Genomic DNA, 14553 nt, shown 5'->3' with positions numbered 1-14553 from the left:
CCAATCCGTATATACTTACTTTAAAGATGAGACCAAGTGCAAACTGCACAGACCCAGATCTGCAGTTGCATATAGTCCCGGCAGATCTGGGTCTGTGCAGTTTGTTAGGAATAATCAGTAGAACAAACAACATAGACCTTGATCTGTAAGTGCATTATGCTAAGGCAGATCTGAATCTTTTTGTTTGGAATTTGACTTGGAAGTATAAGCGAGTATATATGGCAATGTTTCAGTCGCCAAAAATGTGGTTTTTATTATTGTGAAATGCCATCTGAAAATGTTGTCATTGGCAGTATTGTCAGTCACTAACACCAACATAGGTAGATGAAGAGATTCGTTCATCCAGCAGTTGACATGTCTGATATTTTAAGCAGCATCTTTTTGCATCTGATTTAAAAGACGAAACTGTAAAATATTACCACTTAATGAATTAGAAATAATAACATTGTGATGTACCTACTAATGCATCGTCTTAGGATGGTTCACCAAGCACATGTAAAATAACAGATATCATAGTTGTAAACTCAGATGATCTATGTGTAGGGACTAGAAGAAATGTTGGTTATATAATAAAAGAAGAAAATGGCCACAATCTATATGATATGACCAATACACCACTCCCTCGATAACTCACACCCTGCTAACTTGCAAAACCACTTGTAATGCAGGGTCAGGCATGGATCCCATTTTTTAGACCAGAAAATACCCCAAAAATTGATCCCTATTTGTTGAACTTGAAGAAAATCGTGATAAAAATTGCTAACGGAAACTTTGACATATCGCTCATTTTATATTCGAAAATGGTAGATAGGACCTGGAAATTTTAGTCAACATTATGAAATATCAAATTTAAAAATAGGTCATACAATTTTTTTACATTTTCTTTCCAAACGACATTCCTAGTACGCCTCACTTAACAATATGTAAGGAAATGAAATCAATGAAAATGTCACTTACGCCAAGTGGAGGCAGTACTTTAATAAATAAATACAAATTAAATGATTTTTTTATCAACTGAACTTTGAGTTCTAGTTCTATCTTTTAGTTCCTTTTAAGTGTAATTGTCATAAATGCAATGTGTCCTCTTGTAATTAAATGTAAATTGTGTCAATCTACCGTAACAGCTATGTCTGCGAGTATTTCTCAGAGAACCTAATTAAGTGCTGACTTTGTTTTGATAACTGACTTGCGGAAGTATTTGTTGTATTGTTAGCTGAATTAAAAGCTGGCCTTCTTTGTATTATCAGGTTAATTATGTCTTTTGAATCAAATAAAGGAGATGGAATAAAATAAAAGTTAAAAGGCATGAAAATCCTACAAACTTAAAATCTAGCGGCCCCGGTCATATGTCAGGTGAACTCACTTCATTTGATCAATCGAACACTGTTATAAATGTTATTGTGTATGTAACATAAACTACCTTAAGTTGACCGACTGTTTCATTACTGTGATCAAAGGTAACAAGGCATCCAAGCGAAATGAATACTGCATAAAATAAAGAAATTGATTTCACAGATACAGACCATTGTGGGCAAGCGAGCTTCAGAGAATTCTTGAACTGGCACTTCCTCAAAGATGATAAGAAATTTCATTATTACTTCCAGTGAAATCATGACTTCAGTAATGTACTAATTGAAGAATACAAAAATTGAGTTTCGGCGTAGACAATTGTCTCACGAAATAAATATCACTTGTTTTTGAAAAAAGGAATCATGTTTGGTGGTGTATCAACAGTAAGTCTAGTTCCCAGCTCTGTGGGCTCCTGATTTGGCAGGTTATTATTAAACACTAATATGGGAACCAAGCTCATCAAGAAAACAAAAAGCAGTGATGTAATACACAGATTTTTTGCTTAAAAGTTGTTGAAACCAGTTGGACCCAATATAAAACATCTTGAAAGTTCATTGATTAAAATTTAATTATAATTAATAGAAATTATAGCCTGTCAAAAACCATAGACTTTGAACTTGAGCTTGATTTGCATGCTTTATGTGTTTTTGAGATTATATAGGCAGAAAATCCAATATTTGGACCCAGTATTTATAGGGAATCACTGAGTGACCTGGGCCAGCATTTGTGATAGTACATGTAAGAGACAGAGTACTTGAAATCCAATGTTTTGTCTCGAGTTTTCTGAGGCCAGAGGAAAGAGTATGTTTTGTAAGTGGGGCAAGAAAACCTTCAAATGAAACTGCATATTTTATTTTGTGTAAAGGGAACTTAAAATTTTATATTTTTAAATGTGTGCCTTTTGTATCAGGGTTCTTTAGTGGCTTGTGTGCTAGAGATGCTGAGATTGATGGATGATGACCACTACACAGTGTTGATGCTTCTTCATCCAAGAGGACCAAAATTGAAGGTACTTGAACATAATTGAACATAATGTTTTTTAAAACTGACTGTACAAGAAGTTCCCATAAATTATACAATGTACTGTCCAGGATGTATATGTTGGAATGATGTGGTCTTTAAGTTGGAAAAAAATCTGTCAGAACCAGGGATTAAAAACAGAACTACAAAGTTGCAATGCAAGCATGTTATTACTACATCATCTTTTTATGGTAGATCTCGATCTGTGCAGTTTGTTAGGAGTAATCAGTATTAAAAAAACAACAACATAGACCCAGATCTGCCAGCACCTTATGCAGTGGCAGAGAAGGGTCTGTGTTGTTTGCAGTTGGACACGATTATGCATGAAAATATATACAGTGCTAATTAAAAGTGTGCATGCTGGTCATCACCACTGTAACATGGAGTTTTAGGTCTCAACAGTATTTGATCATCACCACTGTAAGATAGTTTTAGGTCCCAACAGTATCTGGTCATCATCACTGTAACATGGAGTTTTAGGTCCCAAAAGTATATGGTCATCACTGTAACAGAGTGTTTTAAGTCCCAAGAGTTTTAGGTCCCAACAGTATCTGGTCATCACCACTGTACCACAGAGTTTTAAGTCCCAACATTATCTCGTTTAAGGAAGTTTCCCTGTACATGCATTTCTGTTTGACACATAATAGTAGACAGCCAATAAAAAGACTTGCAAATTGTGCAGGACTTCCACATTCCATGCCAATACATATGATGGATTATTATTCTCTCAGTTCTAATCAGAAAAGAGTTGTGAATAAAGGCCAGTGGATCATAAGTATTGATGTAGCTACATGAAAAGCCAGTAATTTTTTAAAACTTTTTGCATCATTAAACAGAACATCACAAAGTTTGGATTATAATGCAATTTCTTCTTTTTATAAATTGGATTTTAATAAATTGGCTTTCACTGAATTCATTATGCTAGAAACGTTGCACATGTTCATGACACCATATGCATAATGATATCATCTTTAATATCAAATAGTGGATTCATGTGAGATAGGCATATCCCACACAGCTTTCTCACATAGCCAAACTGTGTCATACATATAGGAATGCAAGAAAAAAGTTTTTCTGTTTCACCAATGATAATGTCCTTGTGGTTGTTAATGTTATAATTTTATTGGAAAATTATGTGTTAAAGATTTTGAACACCAAATATTAGCTAGGTTTTACAACAAAGTGGGATTCTCAGGACCTTAGTCAGTCTTTGTGCATGCTTTGTATTGGTAAAATCACTTGTAAATGTGTAGCCAGCAAGACGGATGCTGATCTCTATATAGTGGAACCTTTCTTTATGGACACTTCATTTTATGGACACTTCAGATGAGGGATACCATTTATGAATCTATTTTTAGCTCATCTGGCACTATTGTCTATTGTGCATCATTTGTCCCTTGTTGTCGGCTCTAGTTAATGGCAGAATCACTTGTAAACATGCTTCTACTTAAATTTAAGAATTGTTCATTCATTATCTATTGGATTATTCAAATCTTATTTTGCAGCACTATGTATTGAGCTCCTCTGTGGACAAACTTTACTGAATGTATGAAAAGAAAACTAGTTATTGGTTATAATAATAGTCTTCATTTTCTATTTGGTCTTCCTAGAGGGAACAGTGCCTCCAACGTGTTTGTAAATTATAAGGTATTCAGTTTTGATGAAGTAATGAGAAAATATGTATTCTCAATGATGACAAGAGTGTCTAATAGTAAGAACTACATATTGAAATCTTTGGAACTATGACATTCATTTAAATTCTCATATCATTAGTAGATGGAATAAATTACTCCATAAATGTGCCACTTAATTTCATTTTTAACACAGTTAATTGTGTAGATGTATATGTATAGTATATGTATACTTGTAGTGATGATATATATGTTCTTTTATGTTTACAATGTTTTTACTTTATATCTATATTCTAAATTTAGAGGTATGGACCATGTAGTCTGAAATAAAGAATTATTATCTTATCTTATCTAACTAGTGTCTGAAAACCTTGAGGCTTCTCAACACTAGTGTCTGAAGACCCTAGAGGCTTCTCTGGCTTATGGGTTGATGGTGTCTGATCCATCCGTTTGGCATGAACACTCAAGTTACAGGGCTTGTTTGTATTTGGTTGATACAAATTCTTAAGCTCGAACTCAGACTCAATAGTTTTATGATCTCCAGGTCAGGTAACTCTAATGGAACTATGCATGACTCTCCAGGTCAGGTAACTCTAGTGGAACTATGCATGACTCTCCAGGCCAGATTTTAGGACTCTATGGTCATAAACTAAGTAACAGAAAGAAGCGAAACCTAGAATTTTTTTTAGAACTTAACAAACAATATAATTATCAATATTATATACTGAAAATTTAAGAGGAAATTACAGTATTATGAATTGAATCCATAATAATCATGGAAAAGTTCTGACAAGGTCCAGAATAATGAAGTGTTCCATATAAATTTCAGATTCAATATCCTTTTCCACCAACAGTCCTGATGTGTCAAAATGGCATCCAGACTCGTTTGAATAATTCACAGTAGTCCCAGAATAATATTATAGTCCAATGAACACTTTCTATTTCCACTGAATAATCCAAACAAATGTTTCCTCTCAAACTATATCTAAATACAACATTAAAAATATGTCTACAGGCTTGATGTTACAACAAGAAGACAAGAAATAAGAATGAGAAAATTGTCCAGTCCTAGAAACTTATATACAGACAAAAGAGTAAACACACATTATTATTACTACTTGTTACATGACAAATCTCCAACTTTGTAAAACATCTAATATGATCTAACCCATCCAATGGGAAAAACTTATTTCTTCTAAGAACCCACCTGACTGGCCTGTGCAGTGGGAAACAGCCCAAAACTTGTCAACATATTTAGCAATAATTGTATTATTAGTAACTGTAATAATGTACATAAGCACCTATTTATAGATCCTGTACAATTCTATGTTCTTAATATCTTAAAATAGAACCTCAGCTCATAAACATTTCATCTGAAGATAATCACTGCAATTGCAGTCATGAATAAAATTTACAGAAATTATAGATATACATAACACAGATAACACTAGTTTTATGAACTCCAGGCCAGGTAACACTAGTTTTATGATCTCCAGGCCAGGTAACACTAGTTTTATGATCTCCAGGTCAGGTAACACTAGTTTTATGATCTCCAGTCCAGGTAACACTAGTTTTATGATCTCCAGGCCAGGTAACACTAGTTATATGATCACCAAGCCAGGTAGCACTAGCAGAACTACTTATGATGAACAGCAAACAAAGTAACTAATAGTGTCAATTTTGTTGCAGGAATTCCTGAAATGTATTCTTCAGTTGTTCATACATCTTGTCCAACCTGTCTACCCTAAGGACTGGACTGTCATGAGAATGGTAACAAATAGGTAAGTTGTTCATACATCTTGTCCAAACTGTCTACCCTAAGGACTGGACTGTCATGAGAATGGTAACAAATAGTTAAGTTGGAGTGTTATCATTTATGCATTCCTGATGCATCATGGATGTACTACATTTATTCACTTGTAAGTCAAGTCCAGTTGCAAAAAATATAGATCCTTATCTGCCATCATATAATGTGCCAGCATGTCTGGGTCTGTGTTGTTTGTTCTACTGATTAGTCCTAACAAACTACATGGACTCGGATCTGCCAGTGCATTATGTGACCACAGATCTGGGCCTGTGCAGTTTGCAATTGGATCTGACTTGTACATGAGTATATTGGTATTATGTCTTGATGATATATCATATGAGTATATTGGTATTATGTCTTGATGATATATCGTATGAGTATATTGGTATTGTGTCTTGATGATACATGAGAATATTGGTATTATGTCTTGATGATATATCATATGAGTATATTGGTATTATGTCTTGATATATCATATGAGTATATTGGTATTATGTCTTGATGATATATCATATGAGTATATTGGTATTATGTCTTGATGATACATGAGAATATTGGTATTATGTCTTGATGATATATCATATGAGTATATTGGTATTATGTCTTGATGATACATCATATGAGTATATTGGTATTATGTCTTGATGATATATCTTATGAGTATATTGGTATTGTGTCTTGATGATACATGAGAATATTGGTATTATGTCTTGATGATATATCATATGAGTATATTGGTATTATGTCTTGATATATCATATGAGTATATTGGTATTATGTCTTGATGATACATGAGAATATTGGTATTATGTCTTGATGATATATCATATGAGTATATTGGTATTATGTCTTGATGATATATCATATGAGTATATTGGTATTATGTCTTGATGGTACATGAGAATATTGGTATTATGTCTTGATGATATATCATATGAGTATATTGGTATTATGTCTTGATGATATATCATATGAGTATATTGGTATTATGTCTTGATGATATATCATGACATATTTCTGAAGTATTGATACAGTCTTCCAGCTTCTACCATTAAAATACAATTTTATGAATTAAAAAATCATTATTTACTTTATGCTAGGCAATTAATTACTGCATGTTTTTGAGATAAATAATCTGGATAGTTTACTGTTGTGAAAATAATATAATATTTTCTCACAACCCATCAGTAGATACTGATAACATTATTTCCAAATTTGAAGTTATTACCTCTTTACCTCATGCAAGCACCTTTGGATGCCTCTACCCCGATTCACTTACAAGCGCCTTTTAAATGCCTCTACACCATTCTCATGGAAGTGCATTTTGACGCCTGCTGTAAACATCAGCCATTTTGAGCTGGTTTTCATAGTGCCACCTTCGGGGAAAACCATCTGTTTGATACTACATTCATTGGTGTGAATGACCATTATGTCTGATCATGTGGTCTCTGTTTATGTTCTGGTCAAAATCTGCTATTTGAAGTAACTGGGTCATATTCTCCACTCACCAAAATGGAGGTCGCAGATTTCGTTCAGTACCTACTCGAGTTTTCACGATTAGAATTGCAACTATAAAAGCTTCAATAACTTAGGTAAAGGCTCTGATATTGATGTAGGCAGCAATTAGCTTGTAATTCAATAAATGAATTCCTTTGTATGAGGGCCTCAAGGTAGATTAGTTTTTAGCTAATTGTGTTACCCTCTTTAAATAAGGTCATTATTATTATTATTATTATTATTATTGTATAAATTATCAAATTCAGATGATTTAGTGATGTAGATGCAGACAAAGAACTTGTAAATTTCGAGTATGAGAAATGGCAGTTAGGGTTGGTCATGTGGCTTCACTGACTTGATGGTGAACGAGTTCTTTCAAGATTTTAAAGCACATAAAAAAATTCTTCCATGAAAAAAATTATACAGCTTTAACAATCAGATTAAATCTTTCCATGTGTACCAAAAATGTAGAACGTTAAAATTGCTGTTAAATGTTACATACACTACATTGCTTAACAGTTAACATGCAGGCCTATGTTTATGGAGTCAAATAGGTAACAGGTGTTCTGTTAATAATGTACTGCACTGGGCAACTTTGCTACATGTGTATTGAAGGGCTAAAAAGCCATACACTCCATGAGGTAAAGGGTTATTAGATGCTTGTTTAGTCGAACGGTAAGTATTGAAGATGAACCGAGTACATATCCAAGAAGGTACAGATTCTTTTTTATCTTAATGTGCTATTTTACTTTGAATTGGGAAGGAGAATTATGTTATTGATTATATTTTCTGTGTCAATATTTACAGAACTATGCAGAACATAAACAGTAAACCACTGTCATCATGTGGTATCAAGTAAGAAATCTGCTGTTTCAGAATGTTATATATATTGCTAGCCAGTACATTTAAGCATAAAATAAAAAGAAATTCTTCCTAGGGATGTTATCTTGGATGAAAAACATCAGTATTTTCACTTTTGGCATTGCCATTGATGTTTTTCATCCCCGTTTTGAAATATAGCAGTTATTCAATTGTTTCAAGCAAATATCATCTCTCTATAAAAAAAATGTCCTGGACCAATGTTTACAGAAAGAACCATGGCATCTTCTTCTCCACATTTTTCAGCAGTCTTCAGTCTTATGATTGCTGATTGTGGTTTTTCATTCACAGTAGATACTGCTAAGAAGCAATAATCAGGTCAGTAATTTATAGTGTTGGTAGAAATTGCCAATACACTGTTTTGATTATAACACAGCTCAGTGGCATCTAATTAGCATGCAATATGTTATGCTTGATTGAAACACATATCAGTGATATCTTAATTAACATGCAATATGCTGTGTATTCTGAACTCATACCTACCTTCTTTCCTTGCAGCGTGATTTTTACTGCTGTTGAGTACTTCTCTGAAGCCCTACGGAAGTACTACATGAATGGAGATAACTTTGACTTTGAGGTAACTGTAGACTTGCTTTATGTTACATATACAGCAAAAACTGTTATGAGTGACCTCTGCTATGAGTGACCACATGTCATTTCTGACCACAATCATAATGCATGGATCGATTTTATTGTATAAACACTCTGTCATAAGCGACCACCTACTGAACGCAACCAGCAACCACAGTGTCTTGGCAAAATATGCATTTCAACCCTATGAACGACCGCATTGCAAAAATGGGGATAAACTCCACTGCCCTTTATTTAATCCAGTGACTGCTTATAAGTTCTATAAATAAAAAAAGGAAGTGAAAAGAGGCTGGCTACCGGTATATGATATTTTTAGGTATGCTTATAGTGTTTGTTATTTTCTGCTCTAAACCAGACTAAAGTACCTGTAGAGTATTCAAACACTTAGCCTGGTTCCCATCCTTATCGTAGCAGAACCATCGTAGCTACCGCGGATATGTAGGCTGCAAGTAGGACCCAGTATCCAGCTCTAAGAACAACCGTATCACGAAAATAGAGACCCACACCACTGACCATTTTGTAATGATTCGTAACGATTGCTTGAATAATAAAGATTGTTCTGATCAGAAACACACATGAAAAAGACCAAAAACAGAAAAAAAGGATTCTGGCAACCAGTTTGTAAATGGTGACAGATGGTACAGTCCGTAAACCAAGCCAATGTACATGTCACGAATTAGCCATTGTAGTGCCGAAATTAGCTTAGTGGTTGCATATATTGTTTGTCATTAGAATTAATCCATACTGCCTGGGGGTGAATAAGGTCTTTCTCTATTAAACCAGCAAGTGAGAATTGTTTGACAGATTTAATTGATAGTGTTAAAGGCTTGTGATGTTTGTTGTTTTTGTTTTTTTCCCCCAATGTTACAGGGATTACATCCCAGTCACCAAGCTGTCATCTGTTGAAGTTGGTGCAACCGGGTTGTACACTTTGTGTGTAGAGCTAATCCCTGTATGTCTTCTTTGACTTAAGCTATTGACTTTTGTCTCTGAGTAAGTGATTCTCTTTCTGGATAAGTTAACTGTTTCTTTTTATTTCATTAATTGTTAGATATGCAATGCACATGTATAGATACATCATATTTTCCTAAAGCCATCTCAAAACTCATAATGTTAACACCTAATACCTTAATAATGATGGAGAAACCTCCTGCTAAAATGAGACAAATTTTAACGGTGGAGAAAATAATTATTGTAACTGAAAGAAGTGAAAAAGAGCAGATCTATCACAAAATAATGGTTTAAACATTGGTAAAACAAATGGAGGGTGTTATAAAGGAAAAGGAGTAAATCAGAAATGATCTCATATGCTAATACATGCACATATGAGCTTCAGATGTAAATGGGATTTCATGTTTAATGATAGAAGTATATCTTTATTGCTAAATAATTTTGTTTTCAGATGAAGGCATACAATATTTTAACAGTAATTATTAATAAAGAATAGAATTTATGTACAGTGATTGTGGTTATTTTTCTTTAAATTGTTCTGAAACTGTACCTTGGAAACTGGTCTTTTTGTACAAACCTGTTATGAGAGACCACCTGTCTTGAGAGACCCTTTTTGTTGGCAGAAGGGGTGGTCTCTCATAACAGGTTTTACTGTAATGTATTGTTCTTAGCCTTTGGTGGAATAACTAGACTGTCTTGTTTTGAACTTGAATTAATTTTATAATAGGTTTTCATAACTTCTGACTATGATAAATTTTCCCTCACAACAAGGACTTTTGGCATAAATCTGTGCTGTTTATTCACTAACACAGGTATATCCATGGTCATGGTTGAATTGGCATGGAACAGCCCTGTATATTAAGTAACACAGGTATATTGATGTTCATGGTTGAATTGGCATAATTCTGGATTGTGTATTAAGCAACACAGTTATATCCATGGTCTTGCTTGAATTGACATTACTTTGAATTGAGTTTTCAGTAACACAAGCATATTGATGGTCATGGTTGAATTGGCATAACTCTGTGTATTCAGTAATGCAGGTACATTGATGGTCATGGTTGAATTGACATTACTCTGAATTGACTGTCAGTAACAGGTATATGAATGGTCATGGTTGAATTGGCATGGAACTGCCCTGTATATTAAGTAACACAGGTATATTGATGGTCATGGTTGAATTGGCATAATTCTGCAATGTGTATTGAGTAACATAGTTATATTCATGATGGTTGAATTGACATTACTTTGAATTGAGTATTCAGTAACACAAGGATATTGATCATCATGGTTGAATTGGCATAACTCTCCCCTGTGTATTCAGTAATGCAGGTACATTGATGGTTTGGTTGAATTGACATTACTCTGAATTGACTATTCAGTAACACAGGTATATTGATGGTCATGGTTGAATTGGCAAAACTCTCCCCTATGTATTCAGTAACACAGGTATATTGATGGTCATGGTTGAATTGGCAAAACTCTGCCCAGTGTATTCAGTAACACGTGTATTGATGGTCATGGTTGAATTGGCAAAACTTTGCCCAGTGTATTCAGTAACATGTGTGTTGATGGTCTTGGTTGAATTGGCAAAACTCTGCCCTGTGTATTCAGTAACATGTGTATTGATGGTCTTGGTTGAATTGGCAAAACTCTGCCCTGTGTATTCAGTAACATGTGTATTGATGGTCATGGTTGAATTGGCAAAACTCTGCCCTGTGTATTCAGTAACACAGATGTATTGATGGTCTTGGTTTAATTGACATTACTCTGAATTGACTATTCAGTAACACAGGTATATGGATGGTCATGGTTGAATTGGCAAAACTCTGCCCTGTGTATTCAGTAACACAGGTATATTGATGGTCATGGTTGAATTGGCAAAACTCTGCCCTGTGTATTCAGTAACACAGATGTATTGATGGTCTTGGTTTAATTGAGTTATATCATTGCCACTTTTATTTATTTCTTTTCTTTTTCATTTAGACCCATGTTCTAAGGATTTTGCCTGTGTTACTTGTTTTAGTTATTTTATATATTTTTACAGAATCTAAAAAATCTTTATATTTTATCTTGTACTTAATGTTTTGCATTTATTTGAAAGGGTTTTACTTAAGTTTTGTGCAATTCATTTTTACATTTTTCAGACTTTATTTTTAGACTGCAGTACATAGCTGCTTATGTGCTGAGATGCCATAAAACACTACATACATACATACATACATACATACAGATGGAAAGACATGGATGGACAGACAGACATACATACAAACAGACTGTACTGATGAAAACCAATTACAGTATGTTTTAACATCTCAAGTACCATGCCTTTGCCATATTTGGGAGGGGTGTGGGTGTGCATTTTAGTTTACCCAAATATGAACATCCCACCATTTTCTGAGTTTTGTTTTCCATTGAATAGCTTTAAAACCTCTCTCACTTCTGAGTGCATCTGGATGCTGCTTCCAGATTTAAGTGCAAGCAGCTTTCCTTGCCATTACACATTCAGTGTAATGGCATGGAAAGCTGCTTGCAAATGCATATGGTAAACAACTGCAATTTGAGGGAAATATACCCAGTAGTAAAATGGGCTTCTAGAAGTTTCTATGATGTTACAGTATATGCAGGTGTATCAGATGGATCCTGACTAGCCAATCAGAGATAAGAGGATTTCTGAAATTCCCCTGTTGCTATATTAATAATATGGGTTATTGCATATTGAATTTTATACAGGATTTCAAATTTACTTCAGATGTGCTTCAACCGCAGTGCTCCCTATCTAGATTTTAGAGTTGTAGATTTTTATCTTAGTTTTATCTGTTTCATGTATGAGCAAGAACATCCTTTCTTGCATCATTTGAACCTGCATCCAGTGGCTAATGTATAAGATTTGTGACCAAAAGTGTACAGGGGCCCCGAGTGGCCGAGTGGTCTAAAGTGCTCTCCATTACGGATCACTGCCATCTCACCTCTGTCTGCGTGGGTTCGAGTCTCGGATTCGGCCAATGTGGGTATGTGAGAAAGCTTGCCAGTAGCTTCTTGAGGGTCGGTGGTTCTTTCTGGGGATTTCCCAGGTTCTTCCTCCACCGTTAATACTGGCCGCCATGTATAGCCTATCATGTGCTGAAAAATGGCGTTAAACAACAACAACAACAACAACCAAAAGTGTACAGGTTCAAATCCTACCATCTAGTCAGCCTGAGGTCAGCTACCATAGTGTGTCCTTGGGGAAGGCAGGAATGCAGTTTACTCTTATTGTCTTTGCACTAAATAACCTACTTCTGCTGCTGTGCCACACCTAACATCATTTCAGCCATTCTAGAATAGTGGAATGATACACTGTAAATGGGACCTTGGACAGTAATATTGATTTGAAGTGAAAGCATGTAAAGTCAATTAGCTGATTATTCATAACACTGTTCGGAGGAGAATCAATGTTTTTTTTTGTGTTACTTCTGTTTTAAAATGACTTTTCACTGTCTCCTTCCAGTTGTGGAGTCTCTACTTCAATTTTGCTGTAGCATTTGTGACTCAGCCTAGCCTTCAGCTCGATCAGTACTCTGAAGCCAAGCAGGACAAAATCAAAGAAAGGTAGGATAAATGGACCGACCCACATTTCACCAGCTGAGAGTTTTCAAATGTACATTAATTCACAAATTTATGTTTTTAACTCGCCTAGCTGTAAGCCAATTAGCCTTGGGTATGGCCTTGCACCCATCATCGATTGTCAGTTGTCTGTCATATGTCTGTTGTCCTTTTGTCAACATTAGCGTATTACCACTCTGAAAGTTATGTTTTTGGCCCTATTTTGATCAAACTTGGAATAAAGGTTTATATCATCAAGATCCCAGATGAGTTTGAATATGAGAAATATCATTACATATTAATGTGGCAATCTTGTATCTGATTGGCTGAGTTTATTACCAATGTGGAGACCATATTTCTAAACCAATTCTGATAAATTTGAATGATGGGTTTATATCATCAAGATCATGGAGCTTGATTTTGCAAGTCATTGGCATGATTGTGCATCTGATTAACTGAGCTTAGTACCACCCTTGAGATTTTGAACATACTTGGAATATGGACTAATATAATTTTAACAGGAATTCACAGTGAGATCAATGCACATTAATGAGGTGATCCTGCATTTAATTGACTGGGCTCATTAGTTTTTATTAAACTTGGTGAAAAACATACTTAAATCATTAAGAGCGTACAGTCCATGCATATTAAAAACATGATTTTATATCCGATTTTTGTGAATGTAAAATGATATATATATATATATATATATATGACTTGGTAAAATAGGTTTATATTGTCAGTATATCCAGTGAGTTTTATTACAAGCAGAATAAACATAAAACCAACCCAGCAATATTTAATTTCCTTGGTTATTCTTCATATCAAAGAACAATAACTTTCTTATTTATAAAGTGATTTCTGTCAACATTTTTCTCATTTTATTGAACTTTGAATATAATGATTTGTTTCCTTTAAAATTAATTTAATGTCTTCTGCTGTTGGTATGTTGTTTTTGGTTGCTAGGATTTTCCTTTTCAAAGCTCATTGTATGATATATGTGTACGTTGCAGCCAATGAAAACATTTATGCATGCATCCATTAGAGCAGCAAATACACAGTCGTATTATGTCAGCGCAGTTGTCAATTTATGGACTAAGAATGCTGAGTCAAATGTAAAAGAATATACCATAAGTACTTGCCTATGAGTCCAACTGCAAATGGCACCAATCCAGATCTTCCACTGCATAATGTGCCAGCAGATCTGGGTCTGTGGAATTGTTCAGAGTAATCAGTAGAACA

At 34.5% G+C, this 14553-nt stretch overlaps 1 protein-coding gene across 3 annotated transcripts in view; it reads left to right on the top strand.

Annotated features, from left to right (window-relative positions):
* LOC149802224 (dedicator of cytokinesis protein 4-like) overlaps nt 1-14553 on the top strand; it is a 365588-nt gene that overhangs the window by 184671 nt on the left and 166364 nt on the right. For all 3 annotated transcript variants that reach the window (XM_089956651.1, XM_089956650.1, XM_089956649.1), the window contains 4 exons: nt 2261-2359; nt 5691-5782; nt 8683-8761; nt 13217-13317. In XM_089956651.1, coding sequence (XP_089812777.1) covers nt 2261-2359; nt 5691-5782; nt 8683-8761; nt 13217-13317 — 371 coding nt within the window. The remainder of the gene's footprint in view (nt 1-2260; nt 2360-5690; nt 5783-8682; nt 8762-13216; nt 13318-14553) is intronic.

Source organism: Sinohyriopsis cumingii, chromosome 4 (assembly GCF_028554795.1).
Source record: "Sinohyriopsis cumingii isolate HCF-2022 chromosome 4, ASM2855479v2, whole genome shotgun sequence".
Lineage (NCBI taxonomy): Eukaryota > Metazoa > Mollusca > Bivalvia > Unionida > Unionidae > Sinohyriopsis > Sinohyriopsis cumingii.
The sequence above is the reverse complement of the archived record's forward strand: the minus strand, read 5'-3'. Positions and strand labels throughout refer to the sequence as shown.